Raw genomic sequence first — 27,939 nt, 5'->3', positions numbered from 1 at the left:
CTGGGGGAATTGCGTTAGCATCCCTCGGCGTTGTCACCTCTCAAGTAAGCAGCGCTCTTCCTGCCTATAGCCCCGAATCTGAGAAGAGGACTACACCCACTTTCTACTGAAAGCCAACGGGCTCCCTGTATATGTGTCTGTGTGTGCGTGTGTAGATAGATAGATATTCATAACGTCTCGAAAAGTTTGCCGCCCCCTTCCATTTCTTGGCCTGGATAGGGCTTCCCGAATATGTTATCATCCTAAAACAAATAGGCCTCCATACAGCGAAGGAGAGTCGCGCTTCAATCCCATTGCAAATCAACCCGATGTGAGTGACTCACTCAGGCTGCAATCCTGTGCACGCCTGGAATCATAGAATAGTAGGGTTGGAAGGGGCCTACAAGGCCATCGAGTCCAACCCCCTGCTCAGTGCAGGAATCCAAGTCAGAGCATCCCTGACAGATGGCTGTCCAGCCTCGTCTCGAATGCCTCCAGTGTGGGAGAGCCCACCACCTCCCCGGGGAATTGGTTCCATTGTCATATTGCTCTAACAGTCAGGAAGTTTTTCCTGATGCTCAGCCGGAACTACTTGGGACTAAGCCCCGTTGAACCGGATGGGACTTACTCTGAGCAAACAGGCACAGGATCAGGGCAGCTGTCAAGGAGGCGATCCTAAACACTAGAGAGTCATTCCCGTTAGTAGTCCCACTAATTCCGTCTGAGCCAACGTGGTGAGGGTCGGCCTGCGCGGGCCGTTCTTTACCTGGCCCCATGGATTTTAGTGCAGTCCGATCCTAGGCTTGTTCTACTAGTAAGCAGACCGCCACTGGCTTCAGCGGGGCTTACTCCCAGGCAAGCGTGCATAGGATCTCAGCCTTATGCGCCGTTAACTTTGTCTGGATTGGGACCATCAAGCTTAAGGCAGCCTTTCCCAACCTGGGGCCCTCCAGACGTAATGGACTACAACTCCCAGCATCCCATGGCTGGCTGGGGATGCTGGGAGTTGTTGTCCAGCTCATCTGGTGGGCTTCTGGTTGGGAAGGCTGGTTTAAGGTAGCATCATAATGGTGTTTCGTGTGTGGGGCGGGTGAGATTTGGCCTGGAAGTGAGTGCTCCGAAGAAGCGATCCATGATGACCATTTTCCTATGAAGAAGGAGGGAGCTCGAAGAAACGGCTCTTGGGGGCTCAACCCGCTTTCACACTCTCACGCACCAAATGGGATTCCCCTCCGGCTAGCAGGGCCGCCGCGGGCGCATCGCATACGAGGCGCATATCATTTTCCTGCTGGGCGATCTGTTTATTTAACCCTTCCAGAGACAGATTTCTCTGTCTCTTCGCCCTCCTTCCCACACCAAGCCTGCTACCTCCCCCTCCACCCGGGAGGCTGTTTCTCTTTTCAGTCTGCACCATTCATCTTCCTTTCCCCGAGCTCTCCCTCTCTCTCTTTTGTCCTCCTCCGATCTTGTATCTCTTCCAAAAAATATTTTTTCACCTTCCAAATAACATCCGTCTCGTCGTCTTCCTCTCCTCTTCCTCCCCTCCTCCTTTCCTCCTGACCATCTTTTGATTTCTGTCGCTGTATGACTGGAGTTCCCTCCTCGCTTGTCGATTTCAGGAGGCACCTGAAAGCAGGACCTCACCAGCCAAAACGCCCAGAAAAGCTACTCTGGACAGGTAGAGGGGGGAAAGGTTTTTTTTTTTTTAATCGCTGGGCTCTTGGGGAGGGGAGAAAGTTGGCGTCCTGGACTGATTCACCAACACATTTTTTTCTTTAAAGTCTTTATATTCTGCGAACATAATTTTACAACACTCAGGCTGCGATATTGTCAGTTTCATGGCTAAGATATTGTTGAGTCAATTTCCTTGGGAAAAGTTAGAATTGTTCTGCGTGTTTCGAACTGAACAACGCCTCAGAATTCACAACTTCCGTGTAAACCGATTTACTTGAGGCGGTGGCGAGGAGGACTTCGATCAGGGTGTTCAAACTAGCCGCCTGCGGATTAAGCTATTTATTTTCTCCGGTTTTTAATCCTCCAAACCGTTTTCACTACGAGACCGATCCCGGCGAAGTGTGCGGTTTAATCCAGTTACCTGTCCTCCTCAGTGCCAATTCCGTCCGCTAGGATGTAAACCCTCCCGCTTCAGTTTTTCGGGATCGGACTGTCTCTTCTCTAGAATAATCCCTCCACCCACGCCATGGTATTCAAGTCGATCTACTTTTGCGTTTGAAACAGGAAATAAAAGGGAAATTAGGCCCGATTCTATATATCTTTACCCGGAAAGTCCCAATATTCAATAGAATTGTGGCCAAAACCCTTGAACACAGACAGCTGTACCCACATTCTATACAATAACCCTCCCTAATAAAGTATTATTATTATTATTATTATTAGCGAGATCAGAAGTGGAAATCGGATGGTTTCACTATTAGTAGTATTAGTATTAGTTTTACTATTAGTATGATTGCCGGGGTGATCAATTACTCCTCTTTTTCTGGAGCTGGTTTGCAGTGACTACAGATTGGTGAATTAAAGAAAAAGGTTTCCATGGAAAACGCTGCTCCATAGAACTCTGGAACAAACAGTCAGACAGGCAAATATCATAACTACATCGAGATGTAAAATCGCGTCGCACCCCATTCTTAAGGTAATGGATACATTCCACTAAAATCAAGGGGATTTAGCAACCACATTTAAATGGATTTCGGGTTAGGGTTCGAGGTGCTAAACTGGCTTCAGCTGAACGCTGCGCTTAGATCACTATTAACACTAAACAAATGTTGAATAGCATCGCCAGTCATAATCTGTGCCCGCGCCTGTGTGTGTCCAAATCATGACTGCTTTGATTTGAACACTTAATATCGAGTGTCTCCCATCTCCTCAAGTCGTCAATGAGTAACCTACAAACATCTTTTTTTTGGTATATATCCCATACGGGTAGCCTCTGTTACATCATGATCGAACACAAAACAATAACAATAAAATCAGCCCTGTGTCCCCATAAAGACCAACATTGTTTCCCCTCTGGAAATTGTTAGTAAATCTCACACACACACACACACACACACGGCCCGATTCTTTTAACATATGAAAGAAATTATACGAACATCATCAAAGCATTATTTACCCAAACAAAAAGGGCGCTTTGCATATGTTGTGCAGTTACATAATATTTCATACACACACACATATAAGACCACAGCTGTTGCCAACATGGAAAGCGTAGTAAGACCTGGATGTACAATTTATGTTGCAAAGTGGGCGTGCTGTGTATGTGCTGCAGAACTATAGATCATTTTGCTGAGCTTCATAGATATCCTTACTCGACTACTATATCCACAACAGGCTATTTATGTACATGAGCTGCATGCTGAACCGTGCATTGTATTGTCTAACTTGTGGGTAAATGTGACTCATATAATTTCACCTACAACATATACTGCAGGGATGCGCGTTATAAAACGCACACAGGAAGTAATTACGCGGGGGGGGGGATTTTTGTCGCTCAGGTTTTCAAAAATCCCAAACTGCACAGAGCGGAGCAATCAAGAAGTACCAAACGTTTGCATTTTGAATTTACTCTGTGACTTTTCTGCATGGAATTTCAGCCAAGGAACTGTATTTCAGCTCTCGGCTCTGTGTCAATGCTGTGTCAAATTTTGGCAACCAGGGCTTAAAAGATGTAGGTTGTAATGCTGTACACACTTACCTGAGAGTGAGCCCCATTGAATTCAATGGGACTAAATTCAGAGTAGACATGTAGAGCATTGTGCTCTTAGGCAGGGGTTTGTTTTTTTAAAGGCAAACCACGATCTAGCCAAAATGAAGTACGTGTAACAGTGCAATCCTATAAATGCCTACTCGGAAATAAGACCCATTGAGTTCAATGGGGCTTCCACTTTAAGGATGCAGTCCTGTCCCAAACTCCCATTGAAAGCAAGGAGATTTACTTCCGAGGTGCACGCATACGTGTACGTGTGTCAACTTTAGCACGTTTCTTACAGCTCCATAAATAACATATTTACTTCCTATATCAAATACCTGTGTTTGTGGCGGTGGGGATGGATATGTATAGATGTGTACAATGGAGGCTGGTGGCTCGGATTTCGGTGGGGCTGTGAATCCATTCCGGGTTTCGGTCAGAACCAGCCAGACCTCTAAAGGAGCTATCCAAGGTTCTGAACCTAGTTTGGCGATAGGGTTCCGCATCTTGAATAGCTCCTTTAGAGTTCTGGCTGGTTCTGACTGAAACCTGGAATGGATTTACAGCCCCGCCGAAATTGGAGCCACCAGCCTCCACTGGATGCGTATGCTCACACTTTACTCGTATATAAATCGAGACGCCTGCAAGTAATAACATTACATCCCAGTTTTTCCGTGTGGAGTAAGCGATTTGGGAGCATCCGCGTGTGGGTGCTTGGCAAAGGTGAATTATTACGCTCTGTAACATTGATCTCGCTCTCTGGTACTTCGAATTCTCAAAAGTGCTTCGCAATCTTTATTCTGCTCCTCCGGGCGGGTGGCATGTAGGGCGGGAGCTAACCAAGAGCCGGGGGGGGGCTCTTGGGGGTGACACCCCCTCCTCTGACTTGTGGGGGAGGGGGAGAGAGAGGTAGTGGAGCTTTGAGCGCAACAACCTTTCGGTCTCCCTGGAAGAGTTCGGCTCCTTCTTTGCGGCGCAATCCTATGCATGACTACTCAGAAGGGAGCCCCATTCGGTTCCACGGGGCTTACTCCTGGGTAAGCGTGTATCGGGGTAGTATCCGATGTTCGTCCTACCTAGACCCATTGCAACGAATGCGACTTCAGTTAGTCACAACCCATTTGTCCCTTTCATTGCAATGGGTCAGCTCTAGGTAGGACTAACATTGGATACGGCCCTCGGTTTCTAGTCCCCAACTCTCAGGCTTCCCTACCTCACAGGATTGTTGTGACGGTCAAATGGTGAGGGGAGGACCATGGATCCCGCCTAGAGCTCCTTGCGGGAAAGGTGGCTATATATATATATATATATATATATAATTTGCGGAGGGGGATCTGGGAAAGCGTGACTTGGCCAGCGCCTCCCACTGGGTCCATGGAAGAGAAGGGGTTCCAACCCAGGTCTCCACTCCACTTAGTTGAGGCATCTCTCGTTCTATCCGCCTCTCCGCACTCGTTTGCCTTTCAAAAGGCGATGGAAGCCTAATCCTTCCTAGCCCTCCACGCAGCCTCGGGCCCTTTCCCGTCTCGATCGATCTCCCTTTCCTTATATCGCCGTTCAAAGCCAGGCCCCGGATCGCTACTGTGCTAGAAAGCCCCGATCCCGAATCGCAACCCCGGCTAAGGACGCCACGTGTCTCGGTTAGGGCAAAAGGTCTACAAATCAAAAGGGAAGCATGAGGAGGGGGGCTGGATTAAGGCGGGGGCGTCTGAAGGGCGCCGCTCAGTCTGTTCCAGGGCCCTGGAAGAAAACTCACCTGGACAGCTCACCCCTCCTAAATCTACTCTCCCCCTCTCACCCCCACCCCCTCTTCTTTGCATCCAGCCCAGCTGCGAATTATTAATACCTAGCACTAGGAGTATTTCTGACACTGCACTGGAAAGTAATTTTAGGGTAATTACTGCCATTCTTCTGGCTATTCATAAGGGTGTGATCCTATGCTTGTTCCATTGGGAGTTGCATTGGGCATGCTGGGAGTTGTGGGCCTTTTTTTCTGTCGAAACGGGCATAGGAGTGTGCCTGAAGCTACCAGCTTAGTGAATAGAAGGACTGGAGTAAAACTTATAAAATATCCTGGAATAATTATTTAATTAATAATTATTACTAATTCATTCCTATCTTCTACCTTGCCCTTGTTGCTGTATAAAATTGTATGCTGGCAATGTGTGGGAATGACCCCCATTCAAAATAAATATGTCGCTTTGGATTTGTATGTTTATTTCTAACAGGCTCTTGCCAAGGCCAGCTCCCTGGAACAATCAGGGCTAAAGTTAGGTAAGATCCTGGACTTAAGAGGGGGGGGGGGCACTTGAGATGACCATGTTGTATTGCTTCAGTTATGAAGCATGCAACTAACATTTCTCTTCTCCCTGCCACAACAATTCCATGCTTTACAACTGCCACTAGGTTGCTGATATGTGGCCAGGGCAAACAACAGAAAACTTTCTGGACCCCAACTGAAGAAAGAAGAAAGAAGCAATACCCTTGAGCATGTAGGTTTGCAATTTAAACTCATTTAAAGCATAGCACTGGAATAAAAAGGAGTTAGTTTCTGATGCTAAACATGTTTAGGGTGCAATCCTATGCATGTTTAGACATGCTGGCTGGGGAATGCTGGGTGCTGTAGGACTTTTCTCTGTCTAAACATTCATGAGATTGTACATTTACTAATAAATGCCATTTTATTGTACAAAATACACAGAAAGTAAGGATATATAGAAAGGATCCTGCAGCCCAATACTGGTCCTATTTGCTCCAGTCCCCATCACCTGCCACTCTCTAGGCAGTCATTTAGGGGCCCTAAACTCTGGCCCCGAGGTCCAATCCTAGCTGCTCCACTGGAACCATCTTCCTCATCTTCCCTGTAAAATGGCTGTGCTCTTCTAGCCTCACTCCGCCTGCTCTCCCCATCCCTGTCCTTTCTCCACCTCACCCACAGAGTTTTATATTCCCAAGTGTATTCAAAAACATTATCAGACTGAAAAAAATACTGGCAGACAAAGCTACTTCTGCTACCAGAAGTACATTTGCACTTGAAGATCAGTGAACTATTCTCTACTGGGCGATGCTTTGTAGTGGTCAAGATCAGAACTAGAAGATGACCCTGGTACATTTTCCTCTGGCCCTCGATACAGAATTTTGGATTGGATCAGGGCTAGGCAACCTGATGTCCTTTGGATATTTTGGACTTCAGTTCCCATAATCCCTTACCATTGGCCATGCTAACTGGGTCTAATGGGAGTTGGAGCCCAGCAATATCTGGAAGACAACAGGTGGCCTCCCTCAGGACTGGGTGGAAGTTGGCTTGATGCAGCAAGTCAATACTTATACAAGTTTAGGGAAACAAATGGAGGATGGGTCTATCAATGGCTAAAGGTAGAACCTCCATGTTCAGATGCATGATACCTCAGAATACTAGTTCCTGGGTGTGGCTATTGCTGAGACAAGTTACAGCTGGCCATGATGATTTGGGTGTATTCCAGACCCTGTATGGTTGGGGTCCCCAAGGCAGAGCCTCCAGGGACCTCCAGCAGCACCCACAAAGCTCTCCCCTCCCCTTCAAAACAATATTTTAATTTAAAAACTTGGAAAATATTAGGATGCCAGGTTCTTCTTCCTGTTTCTAAACCTGCCATTGATCAGTTGTTCAGCAAGCAGGAAGAGAAGGAAAGAGTTGCTTCCTGGCCCTACTTTTCCCCTTTGCTTTCTCTCTATCTCACTGTCCCCAGCCTCTAGCCTTGCTATTTCTCTCCATGAAACACCCTTCCTCACTATTTCTCTCCTTTCCCCATCCCTAGCCTTCTTCTTTCTCTCCCTTCTTAACCCCTAGCCTTGCTCTTTCTCTCCTACGCACCCCATTATCTTCCTGTTTCTCTCCCAGCCTCTAGACATGCTCTTTCTTTCCCCCACCACCACACCTCACTGTTTCTCCTTCCTCCTAGCCTCACTTTTTCTCTCCCCTGTCCCTTTGCTTTATTTCCCCCTCTCTCCCAGCCTCTAGCCTTGCCCACCTCTTTTGATGAGCCTGCCCCCCCCCCACTCACAGCAGCCATTATGTGACTAGCCACATCCTCCATGGGAGGCATTTTGTGGTGGTGCTCGCAGTAGTCTCTCAAACTCCCAAATATGCTCATGGGTCCAAACATTTTGGAGACCCCTGCATATGGAATTCCGATGTTCCTAAGAATAAGCAGAACCCCTGGCAGAATCAGGCTTCAGAAAGGCGGAAGGGTCAGTGGGGGAGGAATTGCAATGTGTAGCTGTGCTTTTAAAAATGCCAAACAAGAGGAGGAGGTCCCTCAAGTAAAGATACAAAAGAAACAAAGAACAATTGTATTGTTTGAAAACAAAAGTTACATGAATAAAGAAATAATTAAAACCTATACATCAAGTAAACCTAACACATCAAAACCTACACATCCATCTATACGTCAAGTAAAAATACTCAAGTGTACAAACAATCATGTAATCAAGAATACATATTATAGGAACAACCATGGATTACCTTTTTCATGCCTACAGCTTTCTGCCTCTCCAGTATTTATTGTAAGGATAGCCTTGGAAATCTTTAGAAAATTAGGAATATTATTTCCCTGCTAGAGCACAGGCATTGGCAACTAGTTGTACTGGAGCACTTTTGCTATTTTTGAAGGGAAGAACAAGTTTGGCTGCCATCCATAACAGATATAGAAAATAAGATAACTGGTTTGTCATTCTGAAACAGAATGGAAATAAAAGGCAGAGTTTTCATCATATTGCGTGACAATAAACGATTGATCAGTATTATAGCAATTTGTTAACTAGAGACTCTGTGTTCATTACAGCATTGTTATGTGTACCGTATGTAATATGTATTCTTGATTACATGGTTGTGTTTACACTATTTTTACTTGATGTATAGGTGTTTATCAATTGATTATCATGAGTGATTATTTATGTACCTTCTGTTTTCACACAATTGTTCTTATGGTCCATTGATTTGTTGATTTTGTGTTTTTAAAAACAGCAAAGAGTCTTGCAGCACCTAAATGACTCACACATTAATTCTGGCATTTGCTTTTGTGGACTAGAGCCCACTTCATCAGATACATGGAGTATTATAGCAAGCTTCAGGTTTATGTGCAGTACAATATGGTGCAGGAGTGGGGTGAGAAGGAAATCCAATACAGAAAGTAAAAATTGCAAGGCAGGTGTAACAGTGCAATCCTCTCCTTCTCTACTCAGAAGTCCATTGAAATAATAGGGTTACTCTGAAGTAAATAGGTATGGGATTGCAGCCTAAGGCACAATCCTATCCATGTTTAGACAGAAAAAAGTGCTATGTTTCCAAGCATGCCCCAGCCATGCTGGCTGGGCCATGCTGGGAGCTGTAGGACTTTTTTTACAGTCTAAACATGCACAGGATTACACTCTAAGAGATGGGATGTTGGGAACTGGCTCTTATATATCAAGATTTTTATTTAAAGTGTTTTTATCTCACTCCTTACCTGAAAAGACTCCAGAAACAGTTAACATGAAAGAAAGAAATTAAGAAAGAAAGAAAGAAAGAAAGAAAGAAAGAAAGAAAGAAAGTCACTGCCCACATGCTTATAACCTAAAAAGCCATGACACACAAGGAAAAAGGGATGGGGAGGGAAGAGGGAGGGAAGTCTTCCAGCAGAGCTGGCAGAATGGCCCTGCTTCCCCCCACCCCTCATCTCAGCCTGCTGGAATAGCACAGAGATCAGCACCTGGAGGGAGGCCCTGGGTCCAAATCTGGCCCCTAAAAAAGTAGATGGTCCACCAGGAAAAGGAGTGTACTGAGAACAGTGGCAGTAGAACTTGCTGGCAATCTGCTTACTCCTCCTGCCTCTCACCTCACATTCTGAAAGTTGTCCTCCAGTAAGTTAGCTTCTGACCACCTGGGTCTTGCAGTGATTGCCACATAATTGGGTCTACATGAACAACACAGAGCAGGATTCTTGGACTTAAAGCCAGAGGCAGCAGCCAGAGTTCCCCTCCAAACGTGGCTGTGCTTCTATAGGTCATGGGTGGCTCATTCACTACAGAAAGTCATCCAAGTTTGTTGTCCCCACAACCCAATAAGACATAATTGTGGGCTGAGGCCTAATTCGCACACAGCCCTGTCCATCTCTCAATACTGGCTTGATTCTATCGAAAAGCAGCAGCCAGGTGGTGGGCCCAGGTATGAAGGTGCTACCCAGGGACAAATGCATGCCTCCTCTTCTCTAAGGCATTTGGCAGCATATAATGAGTCTCTTGATTGTCTTTGGCTGATTGTTTTTAAATTGTTTTAGATATATGTTATTGTGCGTGTCATTTGTTTCATGCCATTATGTGAAAGGTTTTTATATTTTATAATTATAAGGTATTTTAATGGTTTTTAATTTTTGTGAACCACCCGGAGAGCTTCAGCTACGGGGCAGTATAGAAATATAATAAATGAATGAAAGTATTGATGACTGAGGGCCCATTCGTAAACACAAGTCCTCACATGATGCTATGTTCAATAACAAACATGTACGTGTGAGCAAGGCATTCCCAAGGGTGAGCTTTCTGATTCTATTCAGCACAGGCCTAGCTTCGAAGGCTTTCAACTTTCAAGGGGAATTAGAGAAAGTCATGGAGGTCACTCTACTGGTGGCTATCAGCAATGATAGCTAAATAAAACCTCCACAGGCAGAGGCAGTAAACATCTGAAGAGCAGATCCTGAGAACAAGCAACAGACTGTGGTTTCTGCCTCTATAGCCAGCTCGCCAACACTCAGAGGTATTTCTCTGTCCGCTGCTGGAAACTGCATACTGGGCCCTGGGTATGATCTAGTGAGTGTGTGCTCTTGGTGTGTGTTAAAAGAAGGATTTGGAAATGCATCCAAATTTCATTTGAAAATAAAATTAAAGCCTACAGAAAATTCCACTAAGGAACACATGCTTCTTTTTTTCCTTAATGTTTTAGGAAGCCTCTTTCTCAAGACTCCCCTTCTCCGATTTTACACCAGTAATGCAAGATAAGGACCATGAATTTGCTCAGTTTAGTTTATCCAGAATAGTTACTCATATCCCTTCTGGCTGCAATCCTACACATATTCATCTAGGAGTAAACCTCACTGAATTGTATGGAAATTATTTCCAAGTAAATATGCATAGGAAAAATGTGGGGCTCGGGAGTTCCAGAGTTACAGTAGTTAATTCCAGTCCTTTCCCTAGTCCATCCAGGTGCCTAAGGGTGCCTCCGAAAAGGGGAGGGTGAAATCGTCCATTCTTAACCCTTTAGGTGCCCCAGAATGAGGGTAAGTCTAGATACTTAATACAAGGGATACAGTGTAACCAGTCCACATTAAGGACCTTGGCACTGTTACCCCATCCTTGAATATATTATTCCCTCGAAAGTGATTCCTACTGAATGCAATGCCACGTTTCCCAAAGAGGGCTACAATTGTGAGCAAATTACTTGGAAATAAATCTCTTTGAAATCAATGAGACAAACTTGGAGTAATTCCTTTCTTGATTGATGGGTTGGATTGGAAACACTTATAAAATATTTCGAAAATGACCTAATTAAACAGAGGGCACCCGATTCGGGACGTAGGGCCAAATCAGACATTAGTTTATGGCTGTGTCTGGCAGCTATGTCTTTTCCTTTTCTTTTTTAGGTGCAGGGAGCCCAATCCGGATCATAAAAGCCCCCCTACCCTACTAAGCTAGGGTCCTGATCCGAATAGAGGGCCGTGCACCTATTCTAGAGCAATAATGAAAAAGGACATAGAAACTAGATACAGATTTAAAGTAGTGTCTGGTTTTGCCCTCTTGCCTCTGGCTCTAGAATCCTAAGGCACAGGAGATCCCGATCCAATCCATGTTTACTCGGAATTACAACTTGACACTACGCATGTTTACTCTGAAGTATGTCCCACCGATTTCAAAGGAATTGACATCTGAGCTTAGAATCAAAGTCATCTGTGGAGTTTTACCTTTGATTTCTGGAACATGATTCCGGATGATAATGAAAAAGGACTGGCTACCTTGGGGTCCATAAATAATGATGATGATGAACAACCCACAGAACTGTTTAACGCAGGTTGGGCTTAACTGACATTTCTGGCTGCCATTTGGTAAATCCTGGCCATCAATGTCAGCCGCTTTTGCCCTTTTCGTCTTCAAAACGGTCTTACTCAGAAATAAGCCCCACTGATTTTACTGGGACTTACTCTTGAGTAAGTGGATATGAAATTGCTCCCTTAGAGTTGTATCCAATGTTAGTCTACCTTAAGATCCATTTATTTCAATAGGTGTACTCTAAATAGGACTAACATTGGATACAATCCTTACAATGCAGTCCTATACATGTCTACTCAGAACTAAGTCCCATTGAGTTTAATAGGGCTTGCTCCCAGGTAAGTGGGTATAGGATTGCAGCCTGGATTATTTAAGAGTTCGACAATAAGAAAATACATTTTGTTTCCCATTTCCCCCCAGGAGGATCTCAGGACCTGCGACATTAATTTAAGACGGACGGCTTCATATTTACATACGAAGCCCAGGCATTGTATTCAGGGACTGCGATCCTCTGTACTCTTACCTGGGAGTAAGTCCCACTGAACTCAGTACACACTTCTTGGAGTAAATGTGCATACATAGGCCGGGCTGAAAGTCTAGGAATGAAACGTATCTCACATTAAAGGCTGGAGGTTCATGGGGGTCCTGTTCTCCCCATTTTGCAGACTGCAGAGGGGAAACTGACAAGACAGAGAGAAAGTGAGAGATAATGGATTCTTTCCATTACTGATGTTAATGTTCCGTGTAATCATTTCTCCATACGTTTTACAAGACGGCAATCCTAGTTGGGTGTATTTGTTAATGTATTACTGTTGTTAACATCTTGGATTGTTAATTCTTTGCTATACTTTGAATTAAAATGAAAAGTAAGGTAAGGTAAACCTACTTGTAAGGGGCATACTGGCCAGAAAGGCGAAATGACAATTTTAAAAGTACATCATCTCAGGCCTCTCCTGGAGGCTCCCTCCAACCTATTATGGAACAGGTAAAGACAGCAGAAAATTAGTCAATTCAATACAATAGCGCTGATTGTGAAGGCGGCACATCTAGCTCTCGATAGTCCTTGTGGCTTGTTTTATCATTTGTTTCTTGCCATAGGCTTCTTTTTTTTAAGTAAGATGATGGGGAAAAAATTAAAAACTTTAAGAGAAGGAAGATTTTTTTAATACTTGACAACTGGGTGTGGTGGGATTATAAATAATTATAAATAATTGCTGGCTTTTTAGAATATAATATATGGACGAAACGTATCTTGAGATATTCTCATCTATTTCAGTTTTTTGTTTTCTTTTTTTCATTGAGACAAATCGTTTCATTTTAGAAAACAGAATATAAAACCAGCCCTTTTTACCCCAGTCTCAGGAAATCACCTTTCGACTAACACCTGTGGATCAGTTAGCTGGACTGCAGTCTTATCTACATTTATGTCGGGGTCAACCCCACTGAACACACCCAAGCTTAGTTCTGAGGAAATACGCATGAGCTTTGCATGGTTCCAGTGCAATCCTCTACATGTCTACACAGAAGTATGCCCCAGTGAGTTCAATGGGACTTACTCCCAGGTAAGCGGGCATAGGACTACAGCCTTAGTTAAATATGTATGCCTCGCCTTTCCATCACGACAGACTTCCAAGGCAGCGTCCAATTTAATAATTGATAGTAACAATAATAAACAAAGTTACACATAATAATTGTATTATTATTAATAAATATAGACTAAAGTCAGTGGAAGAAAAAAGAATAAAACAGCACCACTAGTCAACACTTACTAGCAACGCAAGTGCGTGGGAGACACCGAGGTAGCGCTATGGTTCTGGCGGGGGTGGGGGGAGAGGGAGGGTGTTATAATTTTTTTTATAAACATACAGCCCACAACGGTAAAATTAGGGTTACATTGCCACTTCCCCCGCCCTGCTGTGTCAGGTAGCGCCGTTCATCAGGTGTGCCCGCATTTCCACTCCGGGAGAAGCAACACCTGTTGAACATCTGCCTGGCGCAGTTGTTAAAAGTGGAGAAAGCTATCCTCGGGCGGGGGGCGGCCTTTTAGGCGCGCTGCTCCCCGCCCCTACTTGATTTAGGTTGATCTTAGGTGAGACTCTGCAAAGAGACCTTCATTCCCTTCGCCTGGGACGCCGAAGCAGCCCCAAATTCCCGACTTGGCTCCGAAGCCAAGCGCTCGAGAAAGGAGAGACCGCGCATCTTTCGGATCAGGGAGGGAGCAGCCCAAGAAGCCGGCCTGGATTCTGAGATGGATGTATTTCAACTGAGCTTAGGAGAAACAAGATGGTTCAGGAGGAGCAAACGGCCTGATGCCCAAACGAGTTAGATCCGAGTCCCTAACATGCAGCCGGCGTGACAGGCACTTTTCTCCAAGCCCCCACCGTTAGGGCGGGAGGGCCCGGGGCCTTCAGTCCGAAGGCCCCGGGCTCCCCAGTTTGTGGCCGATGATCGCAGCTAGACGAAAACAAGGTTCCTTAGACTTCTGGAGCCAAGCGAGCCTTGCGAAACTCCTCTGGATTAAAATGGCGACGTTGCTTTTGTGAGCAACCGAGGCCCCCCGGGGAGCCCAGCTCAGGCCCGCCGCACCCAAGACGGGCAGAAGGGGCTGTTCTGGGGCGGGCATCCAATTAATGTTGCCCTTTAAGCAACGGAGGCGGCTGTCATGAATTAGGTCGCGGGTGTTTTTTAATCGTTCTGCGGGAAAACCAATTGTCCTTTTGCACTTACGGGCTACTACTCTTTAGTTTCTTCTCCTAACTTGGTTGATAAAAATTGTCAAACGGGAACAGGTGCCTGTGTTTATACCACGTTGGACGTAATCCTAGGCATGTTCAGACAGACGAACGTCCCACAGCTCCCAGCATCCTCTAGCCAGCCTAGCTGTCTGTCTAAACATGCTTAGGATTGCGTTCTTAAGCATTAAGGCCTGCCCAGGCTGCAGTTCCCAATCGGTTTACTGAGAACTCAGGTGGCTAGTTCTCATTGATATGCCAAACCAGAATTCGGATTGGGATCAACGAGGGTTCTCCTCAGTCCGGCGCCTGTTTACATGGATGTAAGTCTCATAGACTCAATCTTATATTCACTTACCTGGGAGGAACTCAGTGGGGCTTACTTCTGAATAGATCTGAATGGGATTGCGCTGCTAATGTATTTATAAATAGAGTACTTCTGTTTCGTAGTTAGTGACTCACAGCCTCAGCTCCCTTACTCATTCCGGTGTAAGACATTCTGCTCCTTCCTCTGGGAGTTTATTCCCAGTTGAATAGGGCCTGCTCCTGAGTAAGTGTGCATCGTTTTATAAAGCGACTCAGTATTCGATTCCTGCATGGAGCAGGGGGTTGGATTCGATGGCCTTGTAGGCTCCTTCCAACCCTACTATTCTATGATTCTACTACCATTGAAGTCACTGATTTCCAAATAAAGACAGCTAGGATCAGTCTGTTAAGGCGGCAGCCTTTATGAACGCTTATCTGGGAGCAGCACTCTCTATCGAACACAGTGGAACCTACTTTTGAGTAGACAGGTATAGGATTATGCGGAGGCAATAGTACAGAGGCCGAATCAGACTGTTAAAAGTTCCCCAAGGATCGGGTCCATTCTCGTGGTTTTAAAGCCTCTTTCAGAGAGGTTTATATGTTCTTTTCTAACTAAAACACAAAAACTAAACTGTATTCCAATAATAGATTAATAATAATAATGGTACTGACTGGGTTGATCCAAAACACAGCCTAATCTGATACCTTTCTCGCTATACAACCACCACCAAAAACAACTAGATTAGATTCCCCTCCTTGAAACTTCTTCTTCACAAGTTCGGGCACAATGCTACCGAAGTCCTGGGATCTCATCTCACCCGGGTGAAGTGAGTGTGGCGAATTTGTCTTGCAATCCCAATGCTTCTGACCAATTGTGCTGTCTCGGGCTGGTTGCTCTTATTTTTATTTTATGTTGAAATGTCATCCAATTCCGCAAAAAAAGAAGAAAGCCGTTCCTTCTCTTCCTCCCCACAAACGTCTAAATAGAAGGGGCGTCCCAGCGGCTCCGAATGCCGACCCTGGACGGTCCCAGTTCCCGCGGGGGGGGCGTTGGTTCCGCCGAGGTTGGGGCTGTGTTTGGAAACTGACAAGGTCCCCTGCTATAGTGGCGCGGAGCGACGGGGCGTTGGGTCAGTTTCGACATTCCCAGAATTGCAAGTTCAGGTATAGGCGGCGAGAGAAAGATGATGAGGTGAAAGAAAGAGCAGATTTCAGTTTTGCCCGTTAGTGCCAGATTCTCCGCTCTTACAAAACACTCCCAAGTGGGGAAATGAGACCATGACGAAGGAAGAAACGTGTTCACTAGCGGGTCGAGCATTAAATACGAACATTTAATCTGGATCTATATTTAATATGAGAACAACGCTAAACTTAAAATGCGCGCGCTCGCTCGCTCTCTGCCGAACATTTTATGTTTTCCCACGAGTAAAATTCGGCCTGATTTTAGAGACATTATTTGTAAGGCTTCAAATGGATCTTAGCAACTGTGTTAGTTCACAATTAAAACCGATCTGCACTTTCACTGGGCCAGATTTTTGAACCGAAACCAAGCCGGGTTGTTAACCATTTGGAGAAGCGGCATATATATATATTTTTTTAAAAAAATAATTAAGTGGGCAATCCTATGGATACTTGCCTGGGAACAAGCCCCATTTAACACAGTGGAATTTACTTCTGAGTAGACATGCCTAGAATTGAATGTAAATATATTAGGCCAGTCCCCCTCCATTGCATATCCCAAACAGGGAAGAGATATACATAATATCTGGAAGGATGGATAGACATAAAAACCATAAAGAAAAGGCAAACCTCACCAACAAAGATTAAGGCCCCAATCCTAAACACAATTAACTGAAAGTAAGCTTCCTTGAGCAAAATGGGGCTTATTCCTAAATAGACATACACTGGATTGCGCTGTGTGAGAAGAAAAAATGAAAACATTAGAAGAGAAAAAAGAGTCGGAAAACGGGGAGGACAGAAAGGCTGCAATCTTATACGCATTTACTTGGGACTAACCTCCATTGAAAACAATGACTTACTTCTGAGTAGACATGTAGAGGATTGCATTGTTAATGTCCCCTTGATGTTAATGAGATTTCCAAGAAATTCTACGTGTGGCCCGATCCAAAACACGCTTACTCAGAAGGAAGTCCCACTGCATGGGTCTTACTCCCGAGTAAGGGTGGATAAGGATTACAAGCCCAAGTTGAAAGAACTGAAACCAGCGCTGAGGGAGAGACAGGGAGGGCTACGATCCCTAAACCAACTTTTTTAAAAGCGCAAACAACAGTGCAATCTTATCCGTGTCTACTCTGAAGTAAGTCCCATTGAGTTCAGTGGGACTTACTCACCGGTAGGCGTGCAGTAAATCCAAACTTTGAGGGTGGAAGAATATTTCTGATTGGCAACACGTTCTAATAATTAACACGCACCCTAGACACACACACACCGATGTTCCGTAGTGGTTACTGAGAGAGATGCCCAGCCTGACAAACAGACCTTTTTGAAAAGGAAAGAAATCCCAGCTTTGAGGGGCACGGGGAAGAATATTTCTGACTGGCAACACATTTTAATAATACACACACACACCCCGATGTTCCCTGCTGGCTGCTGAGAGAGCTGCCCGGCCTGACAAGGAGACCTTTTTGAAAAGGAAAGAAAAGCGGAATGTTAAAAAAGGAGTGGGGGCATCAATCCAAAAGAAAAGTGAGGAGCTCATTGCCATTAAAAGAGGGGGGTCCTTTGGTGGCTCTTGGGTGGGAGATCCCGGCCTCCCCCAGGGAGCGGGGGGGGGCTTTGTGCCCTAGCCACCCAAGTTTGCAATATACAGTCTCTAGCTTGCCAGGCCCGGGGGGGGGGGGAGGGAGTCTGTCACGTGACCCGGCCCCAGCGCCTGCCGTAAAGGGGCCGAGCCCTAGATGAAGGGGATCACTTTAAGGCCGCGATTAGGCGAGAGAGGAGCCAGTGAAGGCGCGATAGGCGAGCTGGGTCAAAAGCGGCTATCAGGCTATCAGAGATAAAGGCGGAGGCAGAAGCGGCCCCGGCGGTGCCTCGCTTCAAAGGGCGGGTTGCTGTTCAGGACTCGGGGGGGTGTCTAGGAACTCGTCTTCTTCTCCCCTCCTTTTAATTGTTTTACCCTGGGTTTTTGCTTTCTTCTTTTTTTAAATTCTTATTGTTTTTGCTTCGGCCCTCCTCATCATGGGACTTTTCCCTTCTCTCTTACGACGTAAGTACTTTTATCTCCCCCCCCCCCGGTCCCTCCGTGTAGCAAACTTATCTATTCTGCAGCTGGGCTTATCTACCAGATAATGGCACACTTGGAGAAGCTGGGAGGAGGGGGGGGGGTCCATTAGCTTTGGAAAGACCTACTTTTGATAACCGTTTCTGTGATTTACGGGTTTGCTGATTAAATCCCCCTTTTGAAAAGGAAAAAAAAACCCCACTCATAATCTTTTCAGATTACTGTGTTCATACAGGAGAGGTTCTCTTTTTCTCGCTTCTTCCCCGCACCCCTTTCCTTATCGCGAAGGTCGCTATAGGGTTGGTTTGGAAGATATATATATGTATGCTTCCCATTCCCCATCAGACAGATTTTGCAAGGGAGTTACCCGTTTTCCCCCACCTTCGTTTAGCACGCTACTTCTCTTACACCCGGATTATAATAATAATAATAATAATAATAATCCCACTCCGGCAACTAAGTCCTATTTTAGTTTGAATGAATTTTACTTCTAAGAAAGTGGCTTTAACCTGCAGCCCTATACCCGCTTACCTGAGAGCAAGCATCATTACATGGGGGGGGGGGGTAACTTCGGTGTAGACAGGATTGGACTGTTAAGATCTTGGTCTCCTTAAAAACAACAACAGCAACAAAACAGAAAACAAAGTTGCAGTGGGATCCCACCCCTCTGCGTGTCCTAACTCAAAATTAGGTGATCGTGGAAGGGTTTACTCTCAAGTAAGTGCGGGGAGGATTGAAGCCTTTTGGTGGGGTTTTAAAGATTTGGCCGAAAGTATTTCCGCCGGTTTCAAGGGGAACAGAACTTTACTTCCTGATAAACAGGCAGTTCGACCCCGTGCACATTTACTCCGAAGTAAGTCCCCTAAATTTAATGGGACTTGCAACCAGTTTGGGGAACATTCCCCTCCCCCCCCCCCCGCGAAGAAAACTGTAGAGGGCTAGCCTACGACTTTTGTTTGCGATCTTGCAATTAATCGGATGTACACTTCCATCGACTTCGCTCTAGAATTCCTCTCTAAATAAGGCTGCCAACCCAGAGTGGCCTTGAAATCCATTAACTTCAGCGGGTAAATCTGAGAATTTGTAATCGAGAGAAAACTCCCTTGAATTTGATAGGCTTACTTCCGAGTAGAAGTTCGAAGGCGCGGCTGTCGGTTAAGTCAGCCTTTAGTATTAAGAACGCATTGTTCTTTCGTGTTTTTGTCTTTCCAAAAACACAAACATCAAAAATATTGCTGTTAGTTTGTATTACATAATTTTTGCTTACTTGAATTTAAAGTTTCTTGAACTGTCACGTTAATTTGTAAGGCGAATTCTGGCTCAATATCTTGAAAGCCCTTTCTACTTTACAGCTTTTATTTTTATTTTTTAATAGGCCAGTAAAAGTTTGTCTCTCATTTCCTCTGAGGATTTCAGAGCTGCAAATCTCTCTCCCCTGCCCTGCAATTTATTTCTTTACTTTTATTTTGTTTTAGGCTAAGGGGCTGTCCCAAGGTCACTTCGTAAAGGTTTCTAAGTGGAGACCAGAACCCAGACTTCCCAAGTTCTAACCCACCATTCTAGCCACCACATCACCCGTGCACTCTGAGTTTTGGGGGCAAAGTGTGGGTTTGGGGGCAAAGTGTGGCTTTAATATGTAGGACCAGGTTTTGTGATTGGTTTGGCTGCTGTATTAATGTCACCTACTTTGATGTTCTAGTTGAAGTTATTGCCTGGATTTATTTATTTTTAAATTGTCATTAGGATGACCATTGGCAACTAGGAAAATTATGTTATTTGGGGGAAAGCCCACCAGTTTGAACCATCTCAGTGTTCAGGGGCTGGGGAAGCTAAATGATTGTGGTCACTGAATTTGGGGAAGTTAGTTTCCTTTTCTTCTTCTTCTTGGTCCAGTCCTTTTGCAGAAAAGGACCACCACAATTCAGGACCACTGCTTTCCTGCAAGCAAGAATTGCAGCCCAGTAACATTTACTTGTGAGTAAGTCTCACTTGAAATTGGGCCTTACTCTTGAGTAGACAGGCCTAGGACCCAGCTGTTGATATTCCCCAGATTAAATAGCTTTAAAAGATGAGCTCTATTATTACACTTGCAATGGGCCAGATTACAACTCATCTTAAGGCCCAGGTTTTACACTCACTGGAAAGCAAACTCCTTTCAAAGAACTGGGACTTGCTTCCGTGTAAATGCAAGTGGGGCTGAGGTCTAATTCATTAAAAATAATGGGAACACACCTGTTTGGTCATTTTTAGTGGTGTATCTTAACTGGGTGGTAAATTGTGTGCTAGTCCTACTTAGAGTAGACCTGTTGAAATGAATGGGACTTAAATTAAACTAACATTGTATCCAATCTTAAGTTTTGACTTCAGCTGCCTGAACTGTTAAACTGTTACCCTTTGTCTAAATAGGCCAAGTTTTCAGTTTAGTCCTAGGCACAAAATTAGGCTGCATACCATTCCTGACTGCTTCAGATACATACAATGCCAGCCACAACGTGGCCATGTGATTCAAAATGTGCTTTGCTGGCCATTAATGCCAATATGATTCTAACACTTTTATAATCGGGGTGTAAATGAACTTCAGGGGCTCCAATGAGACTTACAATCTTCTTGCTTTATCCACAAAATGGTGAGCTGTCAGTGCTGTCTAGGGAGAAACCATAATGGCCTTGATCAGACCAAAGGTCTATTTTGCATCCACCAGCTGGATGGCTGTGGGCTTTCATCAGGCTTTCCCTTGTTCCTTCTCAGCAGCTGATACTTCCCAGATCAAATGATGACAGTTTAGCATTCCTGGCTCATCATTTTGTTTTGCTTTTAATTAATGGGTATACATACCCTCCATAAGTGTATCCGATCATATTTTTTCAAAGCCAACAGCCCATCACAACCTCTTGTGGGTAAGAATGCTGTATGTTTAACTGTGCATCGTGATGTATGTCCCTTTTTCATTCCTGAAGCTACAAGCCATTCCTGAAGCTACAAGCCATACTTGCCAAGTAGTAAGTCCATTGGATATAGTGGGTCTTACTTCTGAGAAAACATGCAGAAGATTGGGACTCCCAAATCTTTGTTTTTCTTTGATTTGTAGCCTGTTCCATTCTATGTGTTTAAACAAGGTTACTGCAATATGGTGGAGCCTTTTTTCTTTTCCATATGCACGTTTTTATCCTCAAAGGGGTCCATCATTCTCCCATAGCTTACTAGATATGTTTTAGTAAGACCTATTTCATGGAAATGTATTCTCAATATTTGCCAGATGTATTATAAGAGTGTATGAACTTTTTTTCATTTGATAAGTTATCAGACTGAAGTTGTTTCATATCAGCTGGTACATAACGGATGGATCAATTCACTTGGAGCTGAAATGCCAGTTCTGAATTGATCTCCTCTATAAGAGGATGTTTCAAATAGGTTTGTGTGGTGCTATGATCTGTTTCTGTGCTATTCTTGATTCCTGAAAATGTGTTCCATGTGTCTTTCCATCCAGAACTATCCCTCCCCATCATCACCCTACACACACACACACACACACACACACACACACCAAATATCATTTGAGGTGAAATGTTTCAATCCACAACTCCTAACTGTAGTGAATGCCTGTCATGGATTTTCTGTTGAGTTTTGGGACTTCATCCCTTCAGCTGCTTCTAGGGTAATCCAACTCAAGGCAATAGGGCTACTTCAAAGTAAGTGGATTTGAGCATACTGCATCTTGCTCACTTCGAAGGAAGAATTATTAAGGCCTTCCTGTCAGGGAAATGTGCTTAGTATTATTAGAGTCTACAATCTTGTGCACACTTACTAGGGAGTAACCACCACTGCACTCAGTAGTTTTTAATTGTAAGTAACCTTGCATAGGATCATGCAGTTACTTAGGGTACAGTTACTGCAGTTTCATCTTTTTTTAATCAATAAATCAGTGGGAGTGAACTGAAGAATGTGTCTACCATTGGCTTTTTATTTCAATTAAGTGTACTTTAGGACTGCTTCATCTGTTACTAGGGCTGTAGGGCTGATGTCCAGAGCTTCATATAGACTATAGAGCAATGCTATAAAAGAATTCAGGTGAATGTATGAGACCCTTTGTGGTGTAGGGCCTGGGATTCAGAGAGAGAGAATGCAATAAAGCTCTCTAGATGTTCTGGCCCAGTTGCCATTCCAGGATTGTTATGAAGAGATTATGTCATAGTTTTAATTGTATAGCTTTCGTTCCCTTAACTGTATGCTCAGCTGCCTTAGGAATTTATGCTGAAAGGTGGCTTATGAATTTCCTAAATAAACAAATAAAAAATGCAACAGACTACTGCCATGTAAACTACTCTGACCACCTTGGCGGAAGGATGAGCTACAGATGGGGGGGGGGGTGAGAAATTAAGCTAAAGAAGTTTAGCTAGGGAAAGCTTCACCAACTGACTGATATTTATTTATTTATTTATTTATTTATTTTAGTTTTGGCAGGGCAAGCTGCAGTTAAAGCACAGGAGTGGAGGAAGTATAAAACAAAATAAATAAAAAACTGGCCCTCCTAAAATTACAAATACCTTCTCCACACCTTTGTTGGTGTTCAACCTGCTCTCTTCAAGATGTAGAACAGGGATGTAAAAAGCTGGAAGAGGCAAAGTTGGTTGGCAGAGGGTGGATACAGGACCGAACGCCTGTCCTTATTTCTCTTCTCTTTGTTTTCAGGTGCTTGAAAAGCAGCCTGAGTTGCCACAGCCTGCGAGGCTTAGCCGAGCTCTTCATGTCCCACCTCCGGCCTTTGCCCTCAGACATCTTGGCTTGCCTTGATTGTGCTCCATCAGCTGCTGCTTTGCTCTCTCAGCCCCTGCTTCGAAGGATATAAAATGTACCAGAGCTTGGCTCTTGCCCCTAACCCTGGCCAGTCGGCATACTCCCACGACTCCAGCAATTTCCTGCATTCGCCAGCAAGTCCAGCCGTGTATGTGCCCACCAGCCGGGTGCCTTCAATGCTCCAGAGCCTGCCTTACCTGCAGAGTTGTGAACCTGCTCATCAGAGTCACCCGCTGAGCAGCCACCCAGGATGGGCACAGACCGCCAGTGCCGAGGCATCGCACTTCAATGCTAGCAGTCCTCATCCGCCGTCGGGCTTCTCCTATTCCCACAGTCCCCCTGGTGGTAGCAGCGCCGGACGAGATGGAGGCTACCAGAGCCCACTATTACTAGGTGCCGGGGGGCGTGACCAGTATGGCAACACCCTGGTGCGTTCGGTCAATGGATCCTACTCCAGCCCTTATCCGGGTGCTTATGTCAGTCCTGCGGAGATGCCGCCATCTTGGACTGCGGGACACTTTGAGAGCAGCGTCTTGCATAGCCTCCAGACACGACAGGGGACCTTCTCTGGCCGGAGACCCACCTTTGGTATGTAGAGTATCAACACTAGAAGCTGCTCCAGTTTTGTGTGAATCTCTGCTACCAGGGAATTTAGGCCGGAGACGTTCCCTTTCCGGAGCTGAAGGTGGTATGATGGAGGCCTTGTTTGCCCATTTCTTTTGTCCTGTTGTCATCCGCTGTAAAACGCAGGGTTTTGGAGCACTGCAGGCCCTTGCAAAATCTGTCCGTGGAAATACCAGTGAAGTGGGCACGCCACATTTCCTGTATCATACCATGTTCAGTACTCTCTCTTAGGAGGGGGAGGGCATCGATCTGTGTCCAGTCTGAATTTATCACAAGCAAAAGCCCCACACCTGGAAAATCCTGCAAATCCACCGTGAGCCAAAATATGTGACTAGTAGACTCTAAAAGGCATGTCTACACTATATACGTTGAAACCAGTATCGAGCCACTTTGTCACTGTTCTCGTCAAGTATGCTAGCCTGGAAATCATGTCTGTAAAGAGAATTTTCTAAGAAGCAGCAAGTCAAATGGCCTCTGGGTGTATGCGTGTTGGTTATGGAGGGCAAGTTTATTGATGTGCATTAGCCATGATGGCAAAATGGAACCTCCATCATTCAGAGTCTCTGAAAACCAGTTGCTTCTACAAAGCCTGCTCCAGGTCATGAAGACATCATGACTGGGCGCTGTTGAAAACAGGAGGGTGGGCTATATTGATGTCTCTTACCATCTTAAGGTGTTTTGACAATGGATTGATCTTACATGGGTGCCCACACAGTCATTCATACCTACAACATCCCCATGATTGGATTATGGTCTATTGGAGATGGTATTGAGAATGCTACATAAATGGTGGTGTTGAAGAGGGGGATGTGGTATACAGCAGTCATAGAATATTGGACAGTGTTATTCTTCTGACTCGCAACTCAATCTTGCCTGCCATAAGAGAATACATATAGAATACATATAGAATACATTAGTTTTTGTGAACCGCCCAGAGAGCTTCGGCTATTGGGCGGTATAGAAATAAATAAATAAATAAATAACATATACGTATAGAATACATATAGAAATGTATTCAATAAATAAATACCCCTATCATGTTAGAATCTTTAGCAACTGTTGCCCCGACTGTAAGAATCTATTTTCCGTAACAATGAAGGCTAGGAAACTGTAAAGACTGGGGGTTGGATCCAGATTTAGTCATACATAGAGTAGGCCCATTGAAATCAATGGGACTTAAATCAGTCATGACTAATTCAAGTCCCATTTATTTCAATGGGTCTACTCAAGATAAGGGTGCTTCCAGACTGATAAGGTATTTTGCAGCTATTCCATCTCTAATGTATTTTCTGTGGTAAGAGAAAAGGTTGAAGAAGCAGTTAGAAAATACACGAGGGTTGCGTGTTGACGATGGTGTCGTCTGTACCTTCTCTAAAATTCTGTGATTGAGGAGGTTGATGGCACAATAAAAGCCTGGAAGCAGCCTACAACTGGATCCAACCCAAATTCTGGGATGTGCAGAAGTGAGTGTTTGCATGCACATGAATGCATGGGGTATTGCTGTGCTCTGCAAGCATACAGTAAATGGGTGGTGTTGTTAGTGATGTCACAGGAACTCTTGGAACATACTGGCTATCACTGTCCAGATGCAAAGAAATGTGGAGCGGGTACACTGTAATGTTTCTCATGACTCGAATGTAGATTATTTAATGCAACTTACTATAGACTATAGAGCAATACTGCTAAGTGCAGGAAGGAATCCAGTTTAAAGCATCCCTGGCAGATAGCTGCCCAGTCAGTCTTTGAATATCTCCAGCAATGGAGAGCCCACAACCTCCCCAGGCAGTTGGTTCCATTTACTTGGAAGCAAATGTGCATTGATGCAACCAGCTTGTGGCTAAGCGTGCCTTGGAGCCTGTGACTTTTGAGATTTGGACTGGGGATGGAGCGTGCTAGGTGTGCACACCTGGCCACTATGCCTCATCAGCTTTGCTCACTATGAAATCTGTCAAGACTAGCAAAAACAGGAAAGAATCATTTGGGTCCAATGCTGATTGCTGTCAAAACTTTGGCCTTGCTTTGTGTGGAGGGGAAAGAGAAGAAAGGAGATGTGTTCATACAGCTATTGAATGAACTACACTACAGTGTACTTTCCAGCATCTGTTAAAACACTTCCACATTTCTTCTTAGAATTGAGGTAAAACTTCTATTGGCATCAAAGGGACTAGCACCATTGTTTAAACATAGGTATGTCATTGCAGTAGGTCTTGGGACCACATCACTTTGGTTCAACCCCAAGATGGCAAATTAACCAGGTTGCCAGGGCAATTTAACCTCTTCCTACTGAAATCCTAGGAATATTTTTGGAAGGGTGGTAGTATTGTGACTTTTGGGTTTCAGAGAATCGGGGTTTTGTTAGCTGTCACCTGTCAAACATATATAAAACCAAGTGCAATGTGAAAAATAGGACATGTGCCATGGAAGTGAAGTTTTCAGCTGGCAGATTAAAAATAGAAGAACTTCCCATTCTTTGGACATTTGACAACTTAAAAACTCAGTGAGCTGAAAACTATCTGCCAGTTTAAAAGAATATCTTCAAAATTGAGGTCTTGTTCATACTGTGGCTGTAGAAGAGTTCTTACTTCAAGCACTAGTCTTTGTGGCACAACCATAACTCAACATTTATAGAAAAAAAATATTTGCAACTCTATAGTAGAGGGGCTAGACCTCAGTATTTCTGTTGTCAAGTTCTGCAAAAACTCCTGCAAGAAGGCAGCCTGATCCTATGCATGTTTACTCGAAGGTAAATCAAAAGTAAGTGCATATAGGAGCATTGGAATATTGCTGTGTTCACTTCCTGGAGCTGTCAAAAGTAACCCCCAGTTTTACTGGGAGCGGTTGCTTAAAAAAAACCTCTGTTTCCTTGAAAAATTAAAAGCAAATGAGCTTTGTTGTGCCTTTCCAAAGCTGTGTTGGTGAATAGCCTTTTATATTCATATTATGTGACATACAAGAGGCAGAATGAGGTAGCACTTTCCCCGCAGGGCTGAAATAATAGTAGGTTCTTTGAGTGTCTTTCTTTCCCCAACAGTGATATCTGTTTCTCTCTCTACAATATCCAAGTTGTGCTGGTTTCAATCCTGAGTCTAGTTGGTGTTTAAATTAGGTGGGCAGATTTACAGCTTCTGCCCTTTAAAAGTAATTTATTGGGGTAAATGAGTTTAGATTTGAACAGACTCCTGGGCTCCTAATTCGCCTTCTTCACCCAAACAAATCTCTCCCCCCCTTCCCTGCACCCTATGGCATCCATCAACATAGACACTCAAAATCACCCAAGGATGGCACAATCAAAGCCACTTCACTTCGCTTTTAGTTCACACTATTTAAACAACAACAACAACAATGATCGAGTCAGGCAAATTTTCTTCCTCGCTGACACTTGGCTAATAAAATCGGTCTTGATCTGGTTTCTAAAATGTCACTTCATTTGGGTTTACATTCTGGAGCCTTTTTAAAATCGACTTGGCTTTTGGTTTATGGTGGTATTTTATGTCTTCTTCCCTGCCCCATCTCTATTCTTTATCCGAAGAACAAATCAGAATTAGATCCTTTCTCTGCACCTCTTGCCAATTCAAGGTGAAGGCTCTAGAATTTTAAAAGCCCTTACTCTGAGTAGCCCACTGAAATAAATAGAAATAGCTTCTGGAATAGGAGATTTGAGGATTGTTGCTTAAATGCCTTCAGGATCACAGTTCTAAGTAATGTCCAGTGCCGCCAACATTGTTGGAGGAAAATATTTTTCAAACTTTATTCAAAAAGCAAGAAAATGTAAGTTTTACAATACCGGTTTTCTACTATACCTTTATCTACCAACCAGTTTGCATCACATCTGCATTGGATTTTACTCTTTTACATGGCAGAGAATCCCATGAATTTCCCAGTCGGTTCTGATTCCAAATTTACGGGCTGCAAGATTTAATCAGTAAATGTGCTCACAGATCCTCAGCATGTTTACTCAGACGTAAGTCCCACAATTTCAATGGGATTCTCAATTAAGTAAACATAGGACAGCAGCCCTAACTAAAGCGGCTGATTTTAAACTATATTTACTTTGGTGTAGTTTGCACACTCTCCAACTATGCCCAGTGATTTGGGAGTAGATCCCTGAACATAAATTCCCGGAAATAAACTGGTAGAAGTGGGTTGCATATGTCACTACAATTCTATGGGACTATTCGCATTAAATTTGTATACACTCTTGAGAGTTGTTGGTCAGTCCAGTGCTGATGCAAAATTGGAAACAGTGAGGTTTCTGTCTAACAATGAAGGTTACAATGTAACAACAAAAAATGGTTTAGCTTACATGTCCATTGCTATCAAAACAGTATTTACCTTTCTTTACAACCTTATTTAAATATTTTTTCAATTTACAAGAGGAATACATTTGCCAACTTTTCATTAACATTTCAAACATAACCACAACTTTCACTGACATATTCTCTTTTTTAGAGTTACCGGAGATCAAATTAATTTCAAGTATAACATACAATACGCTGCAAATT

The 27,939-nt window shown here is 44.2% G+C and overlaps 1 protein-coding gene across 5 annotated transcripts in view; it reads left to right on the top strand.

Moving 5' to 3' along the window:
* Window positions 1-1,530: 1,530 nt before the first annotated feature.
* GATA5 (GATA binding protein 5) overlaps window positions 1,531-27,939 on the top strand; it is a 59,097-nt gene continuing 32,688 nt past the window's right edge. Inside the window, exons 1-3 of one of the 5 annotated variants that reach the window (XM_084848410.1) lie at window positions 1,531-1,657; window positions 2,483-2,629; window positions 22,709-23,401. In XM_084848410.1, the coding sequence (XP_084704536.1) occupies window positions 22,867-23,401 (535 nt within the window). In that variant the 5' untranslated portion in view covers window positions 1,531-1,657; window positions 2,483-2,629; window positions 22,709-22,866. Of the gene's footprint in view, window positions 1,658-2,482; window positions 2,630-13,146; window positions 13,303-14,491; window positions 14,796-17,245; window positions 17,485-17,673; window positions 18,005-22,708; window positions 23,402-27,939 lie in introns of those variants that run through there. The other 4 variants (XM_084848412.1, XM_084848409.1, XM_084848413.1 and 1 more) reach the window with 4 other exon arrangements.

This window comes from Heloderma suspectum, chromosome 4 (genome assembly GCF_057233095.1).
Source record: "Heloderma suspectum isolate Gila_16-S chromosome 4, 16-S_ref, whole genome shotgun sequence".
Lineage (NCBI taxonomy): Eukaryota > Metazoa > Chordata > Lepidosauria > Squamata > Helodermatidae > Heloderma > Heloderma suspectum.
The sequence above is the reverse complement of the archived record's forward strand: the minus strand, read 5'-3'. Positions and strand labels throughout refer to the sequence as shown.